A 22,882-nucleotide genomic window follows, 5' to 3' on the forward strand; every position below is an offset into this window, starting at 1 on the left:
AGATGATAATACCAAGTGGATTAAGCCAGACAAAGAAAGACAAATATCATATATGACTTACATGCGGAATCTAAAATAGGATACAAATGAACTTATCTACAAAACAGACTCCCAGACACAGAATAGACTTATGGCTGCCAAGGGAGAGAAGGGTAAGAGAGGATGGAGTGGGAGTTTGGGATTAGCTAATGTAAACTATTATATACAGAATTGATGGACAACAAGTTTCTGCTGTATAGCAGAAATCAAAACGACACTATAAGTCAACTATACTTCAATTAAAAAAATATTTTGTTTAATTATCTCTCTTTCCATAGGACCCAGCTTGAAGGGCCAAAGTTAAGGAGGGACCTGAGACACTAGGAGAGTCTAGGCTTGATTTCAAACCTCCTTTCCCTTAAGTGCAGGGGTTGGTGGTAAAGACTTTAAGTGTTTGGATGGCAAACATGGAGCTGGAGCTTAAGGGTGGTCAAATATACAAAGACCCCTTCTTTGAGGGCTGGAAGACAGGCACAGTTATGGTGGTCACCCAACATCCGAGCACACGCCCACGAAGTGATTGGTCCCAAGAGACACGTGAGCAGAGGTGACCAGCAACTGCTGATAAAGGGTCTCCATCCCTCTCCCCTCCTGCCCAGGAGGCGGTGTTACAAGCTGGGGGAGCCTGGGTCCCTGAGTCAGGAAATGGAGTACACCCCTACCAACCTAGTCTGTGCTTTGGTGCCAGTAACTTTTATTGTGTGAAGCCACAGAGATTTCTGAGTGTCTCCTGTGGCAGACAGCATTTCTTTTATTTATTTATTTGGCTGGGTCTTAGTTACCGTATGCAGGCTCTTTAGTTGCAACATGTGCGATCTAGTTGTCTGACCAGAAATCGAACCTGGGCCTCCTGCATAAGGAGCACAGAGTCACAGCCACCATGGAGTCATGGACCACCCTGGAAGTCCCTAGCATTTCTCAAGACAGTCCCAATAAAGATACTTCCATTCAGAGAATAATTAACCTAGAACTTCAAAGAAAAGAGCAAGTAAGTTCTAAAATGCAGCAGGTTGTGATATGTTTATGGGGAGGATGAAAGTATGCAAAGCTGCTCTCATACGTACATGCTTCCTCCATCGTCCTACAGAAACTCACACAAGCAGGAAAAGATTTACATACGCGCGTGTACACTAACACACTGCCCATTTGTGTTAGGACAAAAAAAAAAAATTTAAACTAAATACCCTTCAAACAAGGAAAGAATACAACCACTCAATGACCTGTTCTCTGTGGTCCCCACCCTCTCCCCCCAGATGTGTGCTCTGCCCACATGGCTCTCCAGCTGGACCTTCAATCAGCACTGCCCATAGCTAGCCACACACAGGGACACCCGTAAGGTGTGAATTCTCTGTGATGGGTGATAGCCACTGATGCAGGATGCCAAGTACATGAGGATTTGTCACACTATCCTATTTATGTGAGCTCAAAGTTTTCTATGCCATAAAATTTTTTAAAATGTAAGTTTCAGAAAAATTGCCATAATTAAAAGTGACTAACCTTTGCAATAAACAGAAAAGACTATGCTCATTGAAAGAGGCAAGACCACTAACCCAGGCAGTTAAAGCAACTTCTCAAGCATTTGTATCAGTGGCTGGAATGGGCTGCAATTAATTCATTAGTTCACTAAAGCACTCATGTCAATTCAATGGTGATGGAAGCAGTCTGGATCGAGATTAACTAGACAGTGCATGACCTGGCTTGAAAAAACAAAATATTGAGAAGGAAGCATTCCCAATGAATCCACATTTTCTAGACTATGCTGTAGACCCTAAGACTCAGTTCCTGTTCTGTTGTTAATGAAATTAAATTTAAGGGGAATATCAAAATATGGTGAAGCAAATTAATTACCAAAAACATGCTTTGAAATAACTTTAAATTACAAATTAAGTCAAAATATGGAAGTATGGTCCATAAACATTTATTCATATCCCAACTCATAATTAAAGTAGTAATGTAGCTTTTAAACTAGGAATGTGCCAAAGCTAGTTATCTGCTTTTTGATGACAGCCATTCTGACAGGTGTGAGGTGATGTCTCACTGTGGTTATAATTTGCATTTCCCTGATGACTAGTGGTGTGGAGCATCTTTTACGATGTCTATTGGCCATCTGGATACCTTCTCTGGAGAAGTGTCAGTTTAGGTCCTCTGCCCACTTTTTAATCAACTGTTTCATAGATATTGAATTGCATAATTTCTATATAGAATCTGGATATTAACCTCTTATCAGATACGTCATTTGCAAATTCTTCTCCTGTTCAGCAGGTGGCCTTTTCATTTTGCTGACAGTTTCCTTCACCATGCAAAAGCTTTCAAGTTTAATACAGTCCAATTTGCTTATTTTTGCTTCTGTTGCACTTGCCTGGGGAGACAGATCCAAAAATATATTGCTAAAATCAACATCAATGTATGTTCTGCCTATTTTCTTCTACTTTTATGGTTTGTGATTTTTTAACCCATTTGAGTTTATTTTTATATAAAAAAATAATATTTTTGTATAAGAAAATGTGCTAGTTTCATTCTTTCATGTGTAGCTGTCCAGTCTTCCTAACATCATTTACTGAAGAGACATTTCCCACTTTATATTCCTGCTTCCTTTGTCAGAGATGAACTGACCACGTAAGTGTGGCCAAAAGGGAGCCCTCAGGCACTGTTGGTGGGGATGTAAATTGGTGCGGTCACTATGGAAAATAGTTTGGAGATGTCTCAAAAAATTAACAGAACTACCATAAGATCCAGCAATTTCACTTCAGGGTATATAACCAAAGAAAACAAAACACTAATTGAAAGAGATACATGCACCTCTTTGTTCACTGCAGCATCATTTACAACAGGCAAGATATGGAAGCAACCCAAGTGCCCATCAATATATGAATGGATAAAGACCATGTGTTTATAAATACACAGTGGGATGTTAATCAGCCACAAAAAAAGAATGAAATCTTGCCATTTGCAACAACATGAATGGATCTAGATGTTATCACGCTAAGTGAAATAAGTCAGGCAGAGAAAGACAAATACCACATGATTTAACTTATATGTGGAATCTAAAAAACAAACAAAGCAAAACAGATGGTAGATACAGAGAACAAACTGGTAGTTGCCAGAAAGGGAGGGAGGTGGGAAAAGGAAGTGAAGAAGACCAAAGAACAAATTCCCAGTTATAAAATAACTAAGTCACAGGAACATAATATACAGAGTAAGGAATATAGTCAATAATACTGTAATTTTGTATGGTAACAGATGGTTACTAGAATTATCACGGTGATCATTCAGTAATGTATTTAAATGTTGAATTGCTATGTTGTGTACCTGAAACTACTAACATCATGTATCAATTATACCCCTATCAATAAAATAGATAAATAGATAATGTAACCTTAACAAAAAGACACTGTTAATATCAATTAATGGTCAAAAAGGAGGTTAACATTGTAAGACACTTTTATTTCCATGTCTCCTTTATGAATCTAACCTTTTACTCAACAAAATTGTTTCCCACCTGTCAAACACAGACCATGTTTCTGACTGACACAAAAGGCTCTGGAGACAGGCCAGTGATTCCCAGAACCTGGAGAAATACAACAGGATGAGTAAGCCCTGAAGGATGGCTTTGCAAGTCTGTACCAAGGGATTCTGGTCAACACCATCCAACGTTCAGGGAAAACAAGAACACACAGACCTGTAAACCTCAGGGCAACTCCAAGTGAACTGAAGGTCAATGGCAAGGACACGAACCCATTTCTAGATCAGCTGACTCCTGGAGGACCAAGTTCCACCTACTGATCTGAGAGGTGTTGAGGCTTCATTTCTTTGAACAGATCATGTTATAGATCAGAAAGATGGTAGTTAAGGAAGTTGCATCAGAAGAAACCTGAGACAGGATGACCTGAAAGACTGTCTTCTGTTGGAACCCAGTTCGCTTACTTAGTAGCCACGTCCCATGACCTTGAACAAGTCAGTCAAGGAGAGAATAGAGCTTCCCCCGTCTTGTGGTCCTTGAGGGTCACAAGCATGGCTACAAAGCTCAGAAACTGTTAGTTCTCAACTGTGTTTCTATTAACAATGATAGTCTGCTATATACTATAATCCTCCTTCAGGTGAAATAATTTCATTTTCCAAAAGTGAGGTTTACTTTTAGATTATACATTTCTAAAAAAAAAATGAAAAGCAACATTCTCAACGCTTTTTTTCGTCCAATTTTTATTGGTATATAGTTGATTTACCAAGTTGTGCTACTTTCAAGTGTACATCAAAGTACACATACACATATACCCACTCTTTCTTTTTTTAGATTCTTTTCCCATCTAGGCCATTATAGAGTATTGAGTAGAGTATCCTGTGCTATACAGCAGTTTCTCATTAGTTGTCTTATTTTATATATAGTTCAACACTTCCTTTAAAGAAAAAACAAAAGAAACATCTAGAAAGAAGAGCAGAGCTACTAGGCACAGAGAGAAGGCACAATAAAAGCTTATGAATCCAGGTCTGGCCAACTTGTAAACAAGCAGACTATTTGGCTACTGAGTTGATTATCTCTCACATTATTAGAAGCCCCTTATAAGTTAAACTGATCTTCCCAGGTGGTGAAGAATGTGCCAATGCAGGAGACACAAGAGACATGGGTTTAATCCCTGTCAGGAAGATCCCCTGGAGGAGGGCATGGCAACCCACTCCAGTATTCTTGCCTGGAGAACCCATGGAAAGAGAAGCCTGGAGGGCTACGGTTCACAGGGTCTCAAAGAACTGGACACAACTGAAGCAACTTAGCATGCACTTGTTCCATGGCATGTGGGATCTTGGTTCCCCGACCAGGGATCAAACCCACGTCCCCTGCATCACAAAGTGGATTCTTAACCCCTGGACCAGCAGAGAAGTCCCTCAATTTTTTAAAAACAGATAAATCTTCTCTGTACCAGAATGTATTAGAGACAGTAGATCCAGAGAGTGGGAGACAGATAGATGAGTTACATACCAACCGACAGTCTTAAGTTTATATAACTGGAATCACACTGCATGTATTCTTTGGAGATGTGTGTGTTTCATATAATAGCACAGCTGCTATGTTTTCCACATAAGTTCACAGATCTCCGCTGTGTTCAATCTTTAAAACTAACCCAGACAGTTCTCATAACACCTTTGATGAGAACCCACTTCCTGACCTGATCTGAAACACCATCTTTATTACAAACCAAACTTCTCATCAACAATCAGGCTCCCTTTCAGGCCTCTCATCTCCTCGGTGATCGGTTTCTCTCTTGCCCGGCCAGCACCATCTGTTTTCATTACTGTGACACTGTAATATTACATTTTATATCTAGGAAGGCCAAGTATGCTCCATGAGACAACAGACACATGAAAAGATGCTCAGCATCGCTAATTATTAGAGAATTGTAAATGAAAAGTCCAGTGAGGTATCACCTCACACCAATGAGAATGGCCATCTCAAAAAATCTCCAACAATAAATGCTGGAGAGGGTGTGGAAAATAGGGAATCCTCCTACACTGTTGTTGGGAATATAAGTTGGTACAGCCACTATGGAGAATAGTGTGAAGGTTCCTCAGAAAACAAAAAATAGAGTTACCACACAATCCATCAGCCTTACTCTGGGGCATGCATCTGGAAAAAACTGTAATTCAAAAAGATACATTCACCCCAAAGCTCACAGCAGCACTGAATATTCACAACAGCCAAGACCTGGAAGCAACCTAAATGTCCATTGACAGAGGAATGGATAAAGAAGAACTGGTGTGTATTTTGTTCCAGGGTCATATTGTATTTGTATTTTAAACCATTTTCAGATAACTGTATTTATATCTTCGGGAGGGAGCAGGTGGGGCAGGCGCCAGGCAGTGAGGAGACGTGGGGTGGGTGTGCAGTGTCTCATTTTTTTGGAGACGGGCTGTGCTTGAGGCTGCCGTCGGCAGAGATTGGCAGTGGTTCTATCTTTTTTTTTCTTTTTTTTCACATGAAGGCTTTACTGTGACTTAAAGGGCGCAAACCGTGGCAGGAGACCACGTTTATACAGGAGATCACATATATATATATACATATACACACACACACACAGACATATATACACACACACACACACATATATATATACATAGACATATAATGGAGTATTACTCAGCCATAAAAAAGAATGAAATCATGTCATCTGCAGCAACATGAATGGACCTGGAGATTATCATACTAAGTGAAATAAGTCAGAGAGAGAAAGACAAATACCATATAATATCCCTTACATGTGGAATCTAAAATATGGCACAAATGAACTTACCTATGGAACAGACAGACTCACAGAGATAACAGACGTGTGGTGGCCAAGGGAGAGGGAAGTGGAGGAGGGGTGGAGGAGGGGTCTGGGGTCAGCAGAGGCAAACTATTACATACCGAATGAGTAAACAACAAGGTCTGCTGTACAGCACAGGAACGATACTCAGTATCCTATGACAAACCATAATGGAAAAGAGAATGGAAAACAATATATATACGTAAAGTTGAGTCACTATGCCATACAGCGGAAATTAACTATACTTGGGAATCAACTGTACTTTGACAAAATATTTTTTTTAATGGTTTGGACAGTATAAAGAGAAATGATAAATTCATGTCAATAATATAAATTTTTAATGTCTTTGATTAAAATGGTGTTAAATAGCAAATAAAAAGCATGATTGGTCAGAGACCATGGATGAAAGCAAAAAGCTTTATACTGTAGTAACTTTCAGTTCAGTTCAGTTGCTCAGTCATGTCCGACTCTTTGCGACCCCACGGACTATAGCACGCCGGGCTTCCCTGGCCATCACCAACTCCCAAAGCTTACTCAAACTCATGTCCATTGAGTTGGTGATGCCATCCAACCATCTCAGGCTCTGTCATCCCCTTCTCCCGCCTTCAATCTTTCCCAGCATCAGGGCCTTTTCCAATGAGTCAGTTCTTCGCATCAGGTGGCCAAAGTATTGGAGCTTCAGCTTCAACATCAGTCCTTCCAATGAATATTCAGGACTGATTTCCTTTAGGATGGACTGGTTGGATCTCCTTGAAGTCCAAGGAACTCTCAAGAGTCTTCTCCAACACCACAGTTCAAAATCATCAGTTCTTTGGTGCTCAGCTTTCTTTATGATCCAACTCTCACATCCATACTTGGACCTTTGTAGTAACTTTACAGGCACTTTTTCCTGCTTTGAGCAAGGAGTCTGGTATTTTGTCTGCAGGTGATCTGGCTAGCCCTTATATGTCCGAGGTAACAGACCCCATCAAGGCACAGGCCAGGGCACAGGTCCCTTCCTCTGCAGCTCAGACTCATGGTTCCAGTCATGGCTGCAGACCAGAACCTCCTCTGACCCCACCCCAGAGAATCTGTGTCATTGGTCTGGGTGCAGCCAGGCAGTGGGAATGTTGATTTCTCCCATTACTCTGCTGTATGTCAGAGACTGAAAACCAGCATCTTGGATTAAGGCTAGCAGGTACCAAGCATACCTGCCCACTGAAAATCAATAATGAGAACGAAAGGCTCTGTTCCCCTTAGAAATGGTGACTCTGAACAGGGCACCGAGCTTCAGGTTTATACAATGCTCCCCCCAGCCCCCACAGCCTTCTCTTCATGGCGTCCTAGAAGCGGGGGAGGAAAATGGAACTGCCTCCTGAGCTCTCACGCCTCCTGCCCACCTGTCTCTCAAAGGTCACTAAGTGGCTGTGTTAATCACAGCCTTCAGAAGCACTAACCACCTACCAGAAGCCCACAGCACACAAGGGTTAGCACAGATTTCCTTTTACTGTTTGAATTAAATTTTTTCTGAAGGCTGACAGAGTTGGCAGCAAATCCGGGTCAGATGTTGCTTTACGAAACAGGATTTGGAAAGAACCTCCAGTAGCACATGTACCCACACCTGGGATAAACCCACTCCACATACATTCCACACTCGGGCACAGGGGCCGCGGACAAGGGGAGCTATGCCGCTCTGCTGCTGCCACCCAGTGGCCAGTGGGTGCCACAGCACCACCCAGGAGCTGCCTGGAGGAGGAACTGGGCAGTGCCATGGATTCTGAGTCAGGAGATGGCCAGGCCAGAGCATAGAGGAGATGCAGGACAATAGGTGTGTTCTTGGGAATGGATATAGGAAAATAAAACCCTAGGTTCCTGCAATGAAGAGTTGTCTCCATCCCAGACTGAGACAAGCTCCAGGAACTAAGTCAAAGCCAGAAGGTGTCCCTGGCTCCCAGGAGACTGACCAGCCCGATTCTGGGCTTACCTGCTTCGGGTCGGAGGCAGCAGCACCAGGGGCTGGAGATTCCAGTTCTATGGTCACAGGTCCGTCATTCTGAATGTGAACTTGCATGTAGGCGCCGAACTTGCCATCTGTAAGAGCAATGGCAGCCATCACGAGAGGTGGAGACCTCAGGTTAAAGCTCTCTGTGATCAGTGCAATCGGAAACCTGGGAGCAGGACCGGCCAACCCCGTAATAAGAGAAACACAAGACCACACACAGCAGAGGGGCCCTGAATGCCCCGCAGCCCTGGCAAGCGGGAGGGCCAGGGAAATCATGGGTTAACAGGACTGTGAAGCCATGAGGACATGAAGTGTATAAACACTTTGGGGGGCAAAGAATTTGGTAAAGTTGAAGTTGAACCAACACCACAACTCTGGAATTCCACTTTGGGGCAGATAGCCCAGGGCTTATGACCTGGGGTCTCGTGAGGGACAGATGGGCACAGGATGCTGATGACACAGCACTATTTGACCTTGAGAATCCTGACCCTGGAGGCCAAAGAAGGGTGAGAGGTCCCCAGCCCCTCCTTAGAGGATGGAGAGGGAGTGAGAGGGACTCCCTGGAGGAGGCTCCGCAGGGCACAGGACTTGAAGGGCCACGGGATTCAGGGCCCCAGCCAGCTCTGAGGCCTCCGCGTCCCTCCTGCAAAACAGGGAGACCAGCGAGAGGACCGAGGTTGAGATGCAAGTTCGAGGAGCAGGGGAGTGCTCCTGTGTGCAGAGTCAGGGCCTGCTCTCCACATCACGGTCTGAGGGACCATGACTGCCCCTCCCTGGGGGTCACGGTGCACTGCAGCTCAGACGGGCTCTCAAGACATGGAGGAGGGACACCTGCTTGGTTCTTCACTCCGGTGGTCCCCACAGTCCCCTGGAGAGGAGCCCTCGCTTCACAGGGAGCACCCTTCAAAGGACGGACAACCTCTGGGGGACAGGCCAAGGAGAAGGGTGGCCCAGGAGCCCCTTGGGGCTCCCCCCTCCAGAGTGGCTCAGCCCTGAGGCCCCTGGACACCAGAGCCACCACAGCAGCAAGGGGCCCCTCCAGTGATCCGTGACCTCACGGAGGGTCCCAGCAAAACAGGCTTGGGCAGTGGCACAGGCAACTAAGAGAAGCCAAGCTGTTCGCCATTTTTAGAGGCGACAAGGATCTAGTTCCCGCTGGGCAGCCAGTCGTGCTCGGATGACAGTGGCTTCCTGTGGCCTCCACTTAGATTAAAGTGGCCGTTCAGATCCACAGAGCTTTTGTGCTACCCCTGTCAGGAGAGCTAAAAAGACATCAGCTGGGGAGGAAATCATGTGTTTAATTGCAGGCTAAAAATTATGGCTACAATTAGGAGCAACTTTCAGCCGCTGCTCTCCTCAGGGAAGCTGAAGGCAGGCTCAGGAGGAAAGGAATTATTTCCGACCTTGAATTTCTGTTGCCAGGATATACAGCATATGCTTCACCCCGTTTATCATTCTAAGTAGCAAGAAATTTATTTTCTTTGCCTGTTTTTCTTCAGTTAAGAACAGAACTATTGTGTGCCTTTCCACTTGTACGGACAATAAATCCAAAGACATGTTTCAAGAAGTCTTAAAATGGTAATATATTTTACCCAGTCCAGCTCACAGAGTAAAGCCCCCAAGAAAAATTACAATGGTTAGGAGAAATAAAAACATTAAAAAAATAATAATAATGTCAAAAGGCGGGAACTTATCTACAAAACTACATCTAGGCTCCAGTGGTGATATAATCAGGTTGCTCTGAAATATAAGTCCCACATGTTTCCAGCAGGAACACTCCCCACCGGGGCCAATCCCGCAGGGTCCAAGGGCCCTACCGGCCCCAAACCACAGCGCTCCATGTACCAACAAAGGCTGATGTCCACGTCCCTGATGTCAACGCCTGACAGCCTGCCCACCTATAAGCCACGCCTTGCCTCTCTGTGGCCTGGTCTTTCAGGATGACCAGCCACCACGAGGAGCGTGCATGTGAGTACAGGCAAGGGCACTGGCCCAGAGCCCGGCAAATCAGCATGCAGGAAAACTGGTCACTCTTTTTTTTAATATATCTATGTGTGTATGTATGTATTCATTTGGCTGCACCAGGTCTTAGTTAGAGCACGCAGGATCTTTGATCTTCCTCGCATCATACAAGATCTTTAGTAGCAGCATATGAACTCTCAGTGGCGGCACATGAGATCTAGTTCCCTGACCCAGGATCGAACTCGGGCCCCCTGCATTGGGAGCGCAGAGTCTTAGCCATTTGACCACCAGGGAAGTCCCTAAAGGCAATTTTTAAAAAATAAGATACAGGTACAGGTGGAAAGAAGCTCCTTTCACCCTTATCACCATCCAAAGACAGGAAATGACTCAGCATGAAAGGAAAAGTTTGAATCTTTCAGCAGGGGAAGGAGGAAGAGTTTAAAAAACTTCATGGACTTGGGGGGGTCTATAGATTCAGATCTCAACAAAGATGTGATTCCCCCATCAAGAATTCCTAGATTTACATGAACAGTAATGCCTCTGGCATCGTAGCACTGGCCAAAGTATGTAACATAGGATTCCACTGAAAGTTCACTCATGTGGTAAAAATGTTTTAAGTATTAATAGTAAAAAGAGAAGAAAATTAGGCAAACCCATAAAAAATTAAACCCTAACCATGAAGGAAAGACTCGAAGTGGTCTTCCTCCTTTGGGTACTTTCTCGGCAAGATGAACCTGTCAGGGCTGGGACATGCCCAGATGGAATAGGGGTCAGGGTCGGGGGTGGAGGGCAATCAGAAGTCTCCTACACTCCTTCAACAACCTTCCACATTCCTCAAGCTCTCTGCCACCCACCACGGATCAGACCTGCAGGGAATACACAGGCAGCTCTTTTTAATCCTATGGAGGCTTCTGATTTGCTGAACAAAGCTGACAGTTTAGTGCTTTCCTGGACTGAGCACAAAACTAAGAGTGGGAACAAGATGCTGGAGAGTAGAGATCCCTCTTTTCAACTGTTCCATTTTGGTATTACATTTATTTTTGTTTCCTAACTATAAAAGCAACACATGCTCAGAACTCAACTCAGAATGGTTAAGGACACCCGCTAAGCGGTACTTTTAGCGTTCGTTCATCTGAAGGATGGAGGCTCCTGGGTGGGCGGTGGGGTGGGAATGCAGGGGGCCACATGAGAACTCAGCATCCTGAAGCCCACTCAGGTTGGGAGTGTCCGCGAAGCGCCCTCAGCCTCAGGCTCGTTCTGCAAGAGAGGCGAGGACTGAGGATCTGTGCACTGGGTTTCTCCCCCAAAGCAAGTATTTGAAGGAAGGCAGAGGATGAGGAAAACCCTCTGAGAACAACAGAGGTGTGAACTGCAGAGGATGAAAGATAGTCACAAACTCTGACGTTTCTTCCACTGCAGGCGGGTCTCCACTATTCCCCCAGAATCTGGGCGCCTGAGTAACTGCCCTGACCAACAGCACGTGGGGCATGACACAGGCCACTTTCCAGGCCTGTCTGTGGGGCTGGCGCTTCCACTTCCTGCTCCCTGAAGCGTCCCCTTCTGGTCGGGGAAGCCAGGCACCATTGTAGAAATGCAGCTACTCCAATACGGCTGGGCTGGGAGAAACCAAGCAACGTGGGGAGCCCCGGGGAATCAGATGAGGCGGGGCACAGAAACAAGATGCACAGAGGCCGTCCCAGAAGCAGACCTCCAGCCCTAGCCAACACTGTGGCCGCCACCTGGCAGCATCGACCCCGCCACGGGTTTCCACCATGAAGGCAGGGCAGCCCCTGTGTTAGCTGCCAGGTCATGTCTGACTCTTTGTGACCCCCTGGACTGCAGCCCGCCTAGCTCCTCTGTCCATGGGATTTTCCAGGCAAGAATACTGGAGTAGGTTGCCAGGCCCTCCTCCAGAGCATCTTCCCAACCCAGGGATCGAACCCGGGTCTCCTGCCTTGCAGGAGGATTCTTTATCGTCTGAGTCAAGAAATCCCTTGGGCTAATCTGGGTCTGGGAAAAGTGCCCAGCCAAGCCCTTCCAAGATTTCTGACCTGCAAAATCGTGATGAAGACAGTCTTTTTTTGTTTGTTTTTACTTGAAAATATTGGATTTAGTAGAAAATATCACATTGTAAACAAGTCCATTGATCCATTAGCTTAAAACAGAATGACAGCACAATCACGCCTAAAAGCTAAAGATGAAACACTGGTACCAAACACAGCACTTAAAGAGAGGCCTGAGCTAGGTAGGCTCTGAAAGATCTTTCCCAGAAACAGAGGTGGCAGCAGCTTCCAACTGGCACAAGAACAGGGAGGAGTAGGACACATCCAAACCATCAAGGCAGAGCGGTAAGAGGAAATCAGAGCACTACACTCATCTCGTGAAAGAGTGAAGGAGAGAGGGGCAAAAGCACCGTGTCCCCTGGTGTGCTGGGAACCTGAGGCCATGCACATGAAGCCAGGAGCGTTAGAAGGGCAGGATGTTTTACGTGGGGAAAGGATATTAGGCAACTTAGAAGAAGACGGTGTGTTTGGGGCACTTAGCTCTTAGGGATGTAGACACGTAAGCTGGGAGGTGATGGATGTTAACTTATTGTGGTCATTTCACAGTACATACATATGTCAAGTCACTAAACCTAACACAGTGCTACAGGTCAATTACATCTCAAAAGAACTGGAAATTTCTTTTTAATTTCTTGGGGTCAGGGTTAAATTTTTTAATTTTCGAATTAAACTACATTGTGTTAAAGTCACTGAAGAGACCCTGAAAATCTTTCAAGAAAGAAAATGTATTCAGGAGTTCATGTTCCTTCAGCTCACAGAGGACTTTCCACATTGGAGGTGAAAGCCAGAATCTCAAAATTAACCCAACAGTAAGCGTGTAAAACATGCTCCCTGCACTTTCTTCCACTACAGAAGAGCAAGCAAGGCACAGGAGACCACCGTAGGGCCTCTGAAAGCCCAAAGGAGCTGAAAATAAATTCTGATTAAAACCCCTGGCATCATCCATGTTGGCTTTTCATCAAAATGATCTGATGTATCATATCCCAAGAGCTTAAATTCTGATCCATTACAAAATTATAGTGTTTACAGTACACTGCTTCAGGCACTTCACATAATGACCTGGACAAAATACACATCTTTTCAAAAAATAAGAGCTGTTTTTAGGAACACAAAGCACTTAACAGTACATCGAACACTCATGTTGAAGGGCTTAGATGAAAGTGGCCTTGTTTTCCCCCGCACGTTTCCTGACAACCATCACTCATGTTCCACAGAAAGGGCTCTCTCTCGTGCTTCTGTGATATTCCTGGTGCTCATCCTTCTAAGGAACTTGGTGCAGCCTCAAACACATGTGAGGTTACTCAGAAATGGGATGATTCTACACAGAAGGCAGAAGACACAATACTGGCAGCAGTTAATCCCTGGCTCAGCAAAGAAACATCATTATTCAAAGCACTGAACTGCTAATTGGGGGAAGAACCTTGTTTGTAGCAAAGCTGTGTCAGACAGAGGACCCCAGTGGACGTCCATGACCAGACTTGTCCATGGAATTCTAAACTGGGACGTTCCCAGACGAGGTACGTGTATTCCTTGTCTACCAGGACCCAAGTAAAGGGTGGGACTTGACTTAAGGTGGGAGGGTCCTGATCACATGGAACCCATTTGTCCTTTTGGCAAATGGACACTTCACATAAGAGGAAAATTTAAATTAAAGGAAACACCAGCGGGACAAAACTCCTCTGAACACGACCGATCTGAGGAGCTGATGGCCTGTGAGGTAGGGTTCTGCTACAGAACTCCAGAGTCAGGTCATGACTTTTATCACTTATGGTTGAAAATAAGCCCAATAAAAAAGGGACCTGGGTTTGTTCAACCCAGCGAGAGAAAGTTAAAGAACAGGAAAAACTACAGAATTAACTGTTAACAACAACTAATGTCTCCAGGAGGCTGACAGCAGCAGCAGACACAGCTGTGGCTGATCAGACACAGAAGTGGTCATCCTACGTCTCACCCTTCATCAGCAAAGGAGGCTAACCACGCTTTCCCAGCAACTGAAGCAAAAGGCACACTAGGACGGTCTATATCAACTCGTCCCCTGAAACACAAAACAGACTAGAGGTGAACGGCCCTCAGAAGAAAATTCATAATGTTGGACTCACAGTTCTCCTACAATCCAGGCCCACTCTTCTCAGGCATTTTCCAGGCTCCCTCTTAAGTCGATGAAGCTTGGCTGGCATCTCCCACGACCGGCAGTTAAGTCTACACTGTTCACACAAGAGCAGAGAGCCACGCGTGGCCAGCAGGTGCTGGAAACAGGGTGGCCCTGGACTGAGGTGCACAGTGCGCAGGAAAGCTTCAGTACGAGGCGGGGAAGGGAGAACTCTCATGGGGGACTCTTTACACTGACCGCGGGGTCAAATCAGAACCCTGGGGGTGTCCTGCGCCACGTGAAATAGCTGTCCCATTAGTTTCACTTGTTGCTTTTTCCTTTTTTTAATATGGCTCCTAGAAATTTAAGAGGACATGTGACTCCCCTCTGTGGCCGGCAGTTGTATTCCTCTTGTCAGGCAGGGTGAACAACCAAAACAAAACACCCTGCATCCTGTGCGCTGCTGCGCTGCGACACACTTCAAACGTGGACAGAAGCACGGAGAAGGGTGAACGGTACCACGTGGCCTTCATACGACACACATGGCAGCGGCAGGGGTAGCGGCTCCAATGTAGTTTTAACGAAATAATAAGCTATTCTACAGCACAAGGGAGCTCAGCTCAGTGTTCTGTGATGACCTAGATGGTAGGGATGGGGGCAGGGTGGGAGGGAGGTCGAAGAGGGAGGGGATATACGTATGTGTGCATGCTCAGTCGCTTTAGTCAGGTCTGACCGTGCAATCCCATGGACTGAACCCCACCAGGCTCCTCTGTCCACAGGATTCTCTAGTCAAGAATACTGCAGTGGGTTGCCATTTCCTCCTCCAGAGGATCTTCCCTACCTAGGGATCGAACCTGCATCTCTTACGTCTCCTGCACTGGCAGGTAGGTTCTTTAACCAATGAACCACCTGGGAAGCCCACATATATATACATACAGCTGATTCACTGCTGTTGTACAGCAGAAACTAACACAACATTATAAAGTAATTATACCCCAATTAAAAAAAAAAAGTAAGTATAAACAGCGAACTTTCTGGAAAGGAAATGTTCCATCTGCAGACTGTTGCTCCCCTGCTGGAAAATGTCCTGGGGACACTGCTCCCCCCACCCTGTCCCCTGGGGGATCCCACCTACCTTTGATGAGCTCCGGCCTGTAGGCCTTGCGCAGCTGCTCCAGGAAGCCCTTGTAGAAGGATTCAGCCTGCTCTGAAGGCATGGCCAGGTGGAAGTCGGGCTTGTTCCCCTTGAGGACACACTGCAGGGTGAACTGGCTGACGCACAGCACCTCATACTGCTTGTCCATCACACTCTTCGACCAGTGTTTCCCACTTTCATCCTCAAACACACGCAGGTTTAAGATCTTCCGGACCCTGGGGGAAAACCCAGGTGAGAGCTACCTAGAGAACCGCAAGACCCCAGACACACTCATGCCCCTAAAATGCCACCAGTGCCCTGCAGACGGGGGACACTGTGCTGGCTCCATAGCCTACAGAAGGGATGACCTTGGGCAAGTTCCTTTCCTCCCTGCGCCTCATCAGTAAAAAGTGAACGTGGTAGTCACTAAGTTGTGTCAGACTCTTCTGGACCCCATGGACTGTAGCCCGCCAGGCTCCTCTGTCCATGGGATTTCCCAGGCAAGAACAACGGAGTGGGTTGTCATTTCCTTCTCCAGGGGTTCTTCCCCACCCAAGAATTGAACCTGGGCCTCCCGCATTGTAGGCAAACTCTTTACTGTCTGAGCCCTTCAGTAATGGGATAGTAACAGTCCTTTATTTTCTTTAATCAGCCCCTCTAATTCACAGCAGCTTCCAGTGGGAACCGGAGCTGAGATGACGAGCCCTTCTTCACTATCCGCTCCTTCAAGCCGGGGTTGTATCAAAATATGAGCTCAGTTCTATTTTCCAGAGAATTCAATCTTTACACAGGGGTGAATGATGACCCTTTTTAACAATTCAGCAAATACCCTGGAGAAAACTCATGGTCAGTGCAGAAATGCAGGAAGATCTGGGGAGAGACATTTTGACAACCATGTCACAGGCTTCTTACAGCCAGAGGGGCTTTCCCTGTATGTGGGGATGACAAAGGATACCCACCTCAGCAAGGAAGAGGACTGGCTAACATCTGTAAGGTCAGACTTGAGACAAATAACTAACAACTACTTCCATGAAAGCTGCAATTCCACCCTCTGAAGCCACCTGTGTGGATGATGCTGAAGACATGTTCAGAGCCTCTACAAATACTTGCTCGCCACCACTTTTGTAGGTACCCTCTGCAGGGGACGTGTCCATGGCCCCTTCTCCATGGCCAAGGCCCACCTTTGTTGAGTCTTCTCTCTGAATCACCAAGTTACGTACTAGCTCTCCATTTTGTCAGAGCCACACAGAGACTCAGACCCGGGCCCCAGCTTTTAACCACTAAACCACGCCCAGCCTCCTGTGTATCTAAGGGACAGCTATGGAAACACCAACATTCGTGAAGCGGTACTGAATGGTCCTTGCCAGTCAGTAACACCTTAGTGGGAATTCAGTTCCAAGTCTGGTTTTCAACCTAACACAAAAGGGACTACTGGGCGCTGCTGCACCTTTGCTCTGGGCACCAAAGGGCAGAGAGAAAACAGATCCAAGCTTCGGAAGAAAGTGTGCCAGGTAGTGCTGGGGAGAGGAAACGTGAGGAGAGGCCAGTCAGGCAACAACAGTGACGAAGCTCCCACCTTAGAGCACCGACTTCCAGGTCGGGCAGCCCAGGTTCTAGTCTGGAGTCAGGCTTTGTGCTACACACACGTGCACGACCGTCAGCAGGTAACGTAACCTCACTGACCTGCAGATCCTCATGTGTCCAGTGAACAACTGAGCATTTCTGACATGTGTAGCAGGGCCCAGACAGTGCAGCTCAAACTGGAAACATAAACTATTCATATGAAAAGAGGCTCAGTGTCTGCATTAGGAGAACAGCGCGAGGCTGCAAGAGCACACAGGGACAGAGGCTGAGCTATGCTCCAGCCCTCCACGGACATCACCCGCCAGGTGACGGCTCTCCCCTGCCCTCCTCGTCCGTGACAGAGAGGTGGCCAAACTGCATCAAAAGGACACAGATCAAAGTGACAGAGGCTCACTTTGCGGGAGCAAAACACTACGGAAGTTCCGTCTGTGTGTGTGTGTATCTTTTTTTAAAGTACTGTTATATATTTATTTGACTGCACTGGGTTTTAGTAGCAGCACACAGGATCTTCAATCTTCTTTTTGGCATGCAAGATCTTCAGTTGCAGCATGTGAGATCTAGTTCCCTGACCAGGGATTGAACCTGGGGCCTCCTGCATGGAGAGCATGGAGTCTCAGCCACTGGACCACCAGGGAAGTGCCTATATATGCATACATGTATATGTCTGTGTGTATATATTATATAAAGAGCTAGCCAACTAGCTGGACAACCAGCACATGTCCCACCAGAACAGCAGTGATGTGGAATGTAAGATAAGATGCCTCTTACATGTGCTCAAGTTCCTTCTGCGTATCTTCCAAGGAAATACCCAGCAACACGCAGATGCCCCGTCCGATGGCGCTTATCTGCTCTCCTCCAACTGGGAAGGCAACAAGAGAGAAAGAGACTCAGAACCAGGCAGGGGCCATGAAGCATGTTTGAGTACCCACAGGAAAACTTAAACACTGCACTTGTAACCTCTTTGGCAAAGGCCATAGGTACTGAAAGATGAAAGAGCTTCTATCAGTTCAGTATGATGATCGCAGCTGCCCATTCTGATTTTGCGTCTGGAATGAATGAGTTGTGAAGTGAACAACCGTGACACAGGATTTTCAGGCCTCATGTTCATTTGTGTTACCGTGAGTGAGACACCTGAAATTTTCTATGAGTCTGCCCGTCTGTAACAACAGCGCTTTCCTCCCAGAGAAGCTAGCTTAGCTCTGCTAGTTCTCAGAAAGGAAATACTTGCTTTTCTTGAAAATCAGCAAACTGGGTAACACAACACAGAACGCAAAAACATTTATGTCATAGAAAATAAATGATTTTTCTACTAACTGCAGAAAAGAGAAACATACATTAAAAATACAGCTTAAAAGTTAAGCTTCAAGTCAGTAAACTTCTATTATTTCCCAGTTTATTACTAATGTTGCATTATAAGCCAATGACCTCCAAATCTTTTTGAATGATGTACCCCACCCATAAAAAAGAAAATTCTCTGAACACAGATTTCTATTTCAAATATCTGTGTGTATTTAGAGTCAACTGTACACTGGGCTTCCCTGGTGGCTCAGTGGTAAAGAATCCACCTGCCAATGTAGGAGATGTAGGTTCCTGGGCTAGGAAGATCCCCAGGAGAAGGAAATGGCAACCACCTCCAGTGTTTTTCCCTGGGAAATCCCATGGACAGAGAAGCTGGGTAGACTACAGTCTATGGGGGTCACAAAAGAGTCAGATACAACTTAGGGACTAAACAACAAGTACACTATACTACCATTTTATCAATGGTGGCACACTATTTAGGCAAGAAACATTATTACGGGGTCAAACTAAAGCCATATTTCAAATGTTTATCTTCATAATTTTCAATTTTAGGGCCAATTTGTTACTGAAGCTCATTAGATTATTGATGTTTGGTTAGTTTATTCTGTACTGACCTAATGTTCCAATCCAGAGAAGGATCAACTCTGCCATTTTTTTGCTGTCTCCTTCTGCTGGATAATAATATCCATAAATATTCCTGACAAGGCATCAGAGACTGTGCCATGTCCCACATCCTGTGAGTTCAGGAAAGAATGAGAAACCCCCATTCCTGCAGGCATCTGACAAGGGACCAACTGACAGTCAGAAACCAGGAAAGTACATGCCTCAACTTATTCCTGAAATAACTCTTTTTACATCTTATTTTTATGCTTTAAAAAAATTTTTAATATTTTCTTCTGTGCTTTTTTAATAATGGACTATGAGTGACAAACCACTGACTCAAAATATGAAACCAAAACCATCTATCCTGACATAAGCAGTAAACGCTCAGGGTTGTTTGCCTGTTTGTATAGCTTTAGAAAACTTCAGCTCTATTTGTTCTTTAATTAAATCCGCATTATTTTCTTACAATATCAATATTTTAAAAACTTTCCCAGAGTATATTTTAAAAACTGAAAAAATGATTGCTGAACTATGTCCACCATTAAAGTAACACCATTATAGATATTTTTTAAAAAAACAGGAAAGGAGAAAAGAACACAGAACACCCAAAGACAAGCACTTTAGTATGTTACTGATTGATCTCCTTTTGAGATTTCCTCTACTCACAGATTTTACTCCATATTTGTTCTCAACTACCAAATAATATTGTATATAAATTTTTGTGTCTCATCTTTTAACAGCACATGGGCATGTTTTCACGTTATGAGCTTTTCCTAAACATCTTTTAGTTGCAGCCCATCCAGTGAAACAGCTTCATTCTATCCATGGACAGACTAACCATCCTATTTGGCCAAATAAATGGCTTGCTTTCAAATTCTCACTTCAATAAATAACACCATGGTGAAAATCTCTGGACGCTAAAGTCCTTTTTTTTTTTTTTTTAAACAGACTTTCCTGTCTAGCATAGTTTTAGGTTCATAGCAAAATTGAACAGAAAGTACAGAGGCTTCCCATATACCCTGCCCCCAGACAGTCCCCCCACCACCAACGTCCCTCATCAGATGGTACATTTGTTCCAAACAATGAACCTCCATGGACACATCATCATTCAAAGTCCACAGTTTACATCAAGGGTCATCCTTGGTGCTGTGCAGTCTATGGGTTTGAACAAATGTATGGCATGTATCCACCATGACACTATCATTCAGAGCAGTGTCACTGCCCTAAGAAATCTCTGGGCTCTGCTGGTTCAGCCCTCTAAAGCTTTTTCTATAATTAGGATTAACTTCTTACATAGATAGATCCTCAGAAGTAGAATCACTATTCGAAGTGTTTCAAATCACTATGTGAAGAGTTTCAATATTTTCATAATGTGGTATTGTCCTAATAAACAAATTATGCACCAAAGCCTTGAAATGACACTTTCCTTTTGGAGAAGTTATGCCCCTCCCTAGGGATGTTTTATTATAGACAAAAGGATTTCTAAGGGAAAAAACACAGGGCTAGGAAAAACCTGAGATATTTAGTCAATATAAGTTTATTTGATGCCATGTATGTTGGCACCATCCAAGACCTCTTCTTTGAGAAGAATTCACCACCTAATTAACCCAGTCAAACCCAACCAATCTCTTTCCAACATTCTATGAATTTATTCAGATTTCAGCTCATAAAGCTGAGTGACGAATCTAAAAAAGAAGTTCATATGTATATGTGTAAATGATTCACTTTGCTATGCACCTGAAACACCGCATTGTAAATCAACTATACTCCAATAAAAATTAAAGAAAAAGCTGAGTGATAGACATGGGAGTTACTGTACTGTTCCATCCACATAACCATATGAATATGTCTGAAATGTTCTGTCATTTTAAAGCTTTTAAAATTAGATGATCACAATAACCATGCTAAGGCATCAATGTGCCCGACCATGTTCATAAAGAAGGCTACTACATAATGTGACTCCTAATATTCTACTCTCTCACTCATAAAATCAGAAGTGACATTTTAGAACCTTTGAAATAAAATGCCACTCACGAAAGGCCACATGGCAGTGGAGCCACTCACATTCTAAAGGAATCAGAAAATCTCTGTTGTATTTCAAGAAGAAGGCCTGGCTAACCAAAGGCTCCTCCAGCACTGTGAGAGAATTCCATCTTATTAACTCCTAACCACAGTTATCACTCTTGCGTGTTTTTTTTTTTTTTAACATGCAGGATGATTTCTATGCTGTTTTTAACTAAAAGCATATAATTTAAATAGTAAACTAAAATCATTCAAACTATGCAGCTAATCTCACAGAATCATGTTTTTAATCAGATTGGCAGAATGGACAGTTGTCGGCTAGGACCAAAACTTAACATTCTGCAAAGTTTGCTGCTGCTCGTGACGACCACATTGAGCAGACTGCAAAATTCTTCTCAAAAAAAAAAAAGCGATAAACCCGTGTTATACTATCCCCCGTGACTCCAGGACCATATAGCAAACCAGCTACCAGAACACCTTAGAAATCATGTTGCAGGACTGAAAAGTAGAATCTCAGATCTAAATATATGGTTTTACCGAGTTTGACGGTTTCTTTAGGGGAGTTTGCTGTTTTGTTCTTAGAGCTATACTTTCTTGGACACAAAAATACGCGTTTGGAATATACTGGCTTGAGGTAAGGGTTATCTACAAGTGCCTGAAGGGAAACAATACTAGAATTCTGCCAATAAGAATAGGAAAGGCTAGAAAACGTAAAGTTAGTCATTCCAAAAAAAAAAAAATGTCAACATCTTTATGATCTTGTCTGAGTTTCTGAAACGATTCCCTTGTACCCACTAATCATCTGGACCCCTGATGTCCACATTAGACCACAAGTGACCAGGAGACAGGCTGAGGGCTGCATGGTTCGGTCCATGAGACTGGGGGAAAGAAACACCTCCCGATGCTTCAGGGTCTTCCCTGGGAGAGACACGCTTCAGGGCGCACACGCTCAGAACCAGCCCCTGCGAACACCTGTCCGGAGCGCGCACCTCGCGGGGCGTCCAGCTCCAGGGAGACCGGGACTCGGAGAAAACCCGGGGGGGTGGCGGGGGTGGGGAGAGAAAGGCACAAACGCCGAGCAGAGCGGCTGGGGAGGAGCTGCGCGCTCCGGGGACGCCCCCCCACGCGCAGTCCAGCAACACCCCGCGGAAGGGCGGGCCGGGGGACGCCCGGGGGCGCGGCCGTCCGCGCTCCGAACAAAAGCAAGCGCCGCTGAAGATGACGGTCACCGCGCCCCTCAGCGGAGACCCGGCGGCCCCTCGAGAGCGCCGGGGCCGGGGGACGGAGGGGCGGTGGGGGACTCGGGGCCGCGGGGCTGGGATCGCCCGGGGGCGGCGCCCGGGAGAACCCTTGGCAGGGGCGGCCGGGCGCGGGGTCAGGGCGGCTGCTCCCGGCCCCGCCCGACTGACCTGTGACGCTGGCCCGGGTGACGCGCTGCACCACGGCCTTCATGGCGGCGGCTGCGGCGAGCGGGGCGGCGCCGGGCGGCTTCCGGCCTCGGGGACTCCGCGGGCGGCGCGGCGGCCGGCGCCCTCTGCCGGGGACACCCGGAAGCGCGCCCCGGCGCGGCCCCGCCGGACTCGCCCACCGCAGGTTGGTCCCGCCCGCCGTGTGGCCCCGCCCCGCGGTGGGCCCCGCCCACTCCCCGTTCCTGCACACCCAGCGCTGAGCCCCGCCCAGACTCAACCCCTTTCCCGGCCCCCACTCCTAGGCAGACTCACAGGTGCTAAGTTTCTGCTCACATCCCGCCAGTCATCCCTGTATCCCAGCTTTGTCCTGATTCCTAATCCTAGCCGTGTTCCTCCTGCCGTT

The 22,882-nt window shown here is 45.8% G+C and overlaps 1 protein-coding gene across 4 annotated transcripts in view; it reads right to left on the reverse strand.

The window, feature by feature from the left end:
• The window catches only part of DTD1 (D-aminoacyl-tRNA deacylase 1), an 86,768-nt gene extending 64,117 nt beyond the window's left edge, over positions 1–22,651 (reverse strand). The window contains exons 1-5 of one of the 4 annotated variants that reach the window (XM_088844032.1): positions 22,480–22,651; positions 17,915–18,005; positions 15,563–15,798; positions 8,296–8,402; positions 6,434–6,487 (exon numbers count right to left, since the gene is read on the reverse strand). In XM_088844032.1, coding sequence (XP_088700158.1) covers positions 6,434–6,487; positions 8,296–8,402; positions 15,563–15,798; positions 17,915–18,005; positions 22,480–22,522 — 531 coding nt within the window. In that variant the 5' untranslated portion in view covers positions 22,523–22,651. The remainder of the gene's footprint in view (positions 1–6,433; positions 6,488–8,295; positions 8,403–15,562; positions 15,799–17,914; positions 18,006–22,479) is intronic. The other 3 variants (XM_088844031.1, XM_055430498.2, XM_088844033.1) reach the window with 3 other exon arrangements.
• Positions 22,652–22,882: the final 231 nt, after the last annotated feature.

The sequence above is a fragment of the Moschus berezovskii genome, chromosome 15, assembly GCF_049115385.1.
Source record: "Moschus berezovskii isolate FMDL1 chromosome 15, NW_MosBer_1.0, whole genome shotgun sequence".
Taxonomy (NCBI): domain Eukaryota; kingdom Metazoa; phylum Chordata; class Mammalia; order Artiodactyla; family Moschidae; genus Moschus; species Moschus berezovskii.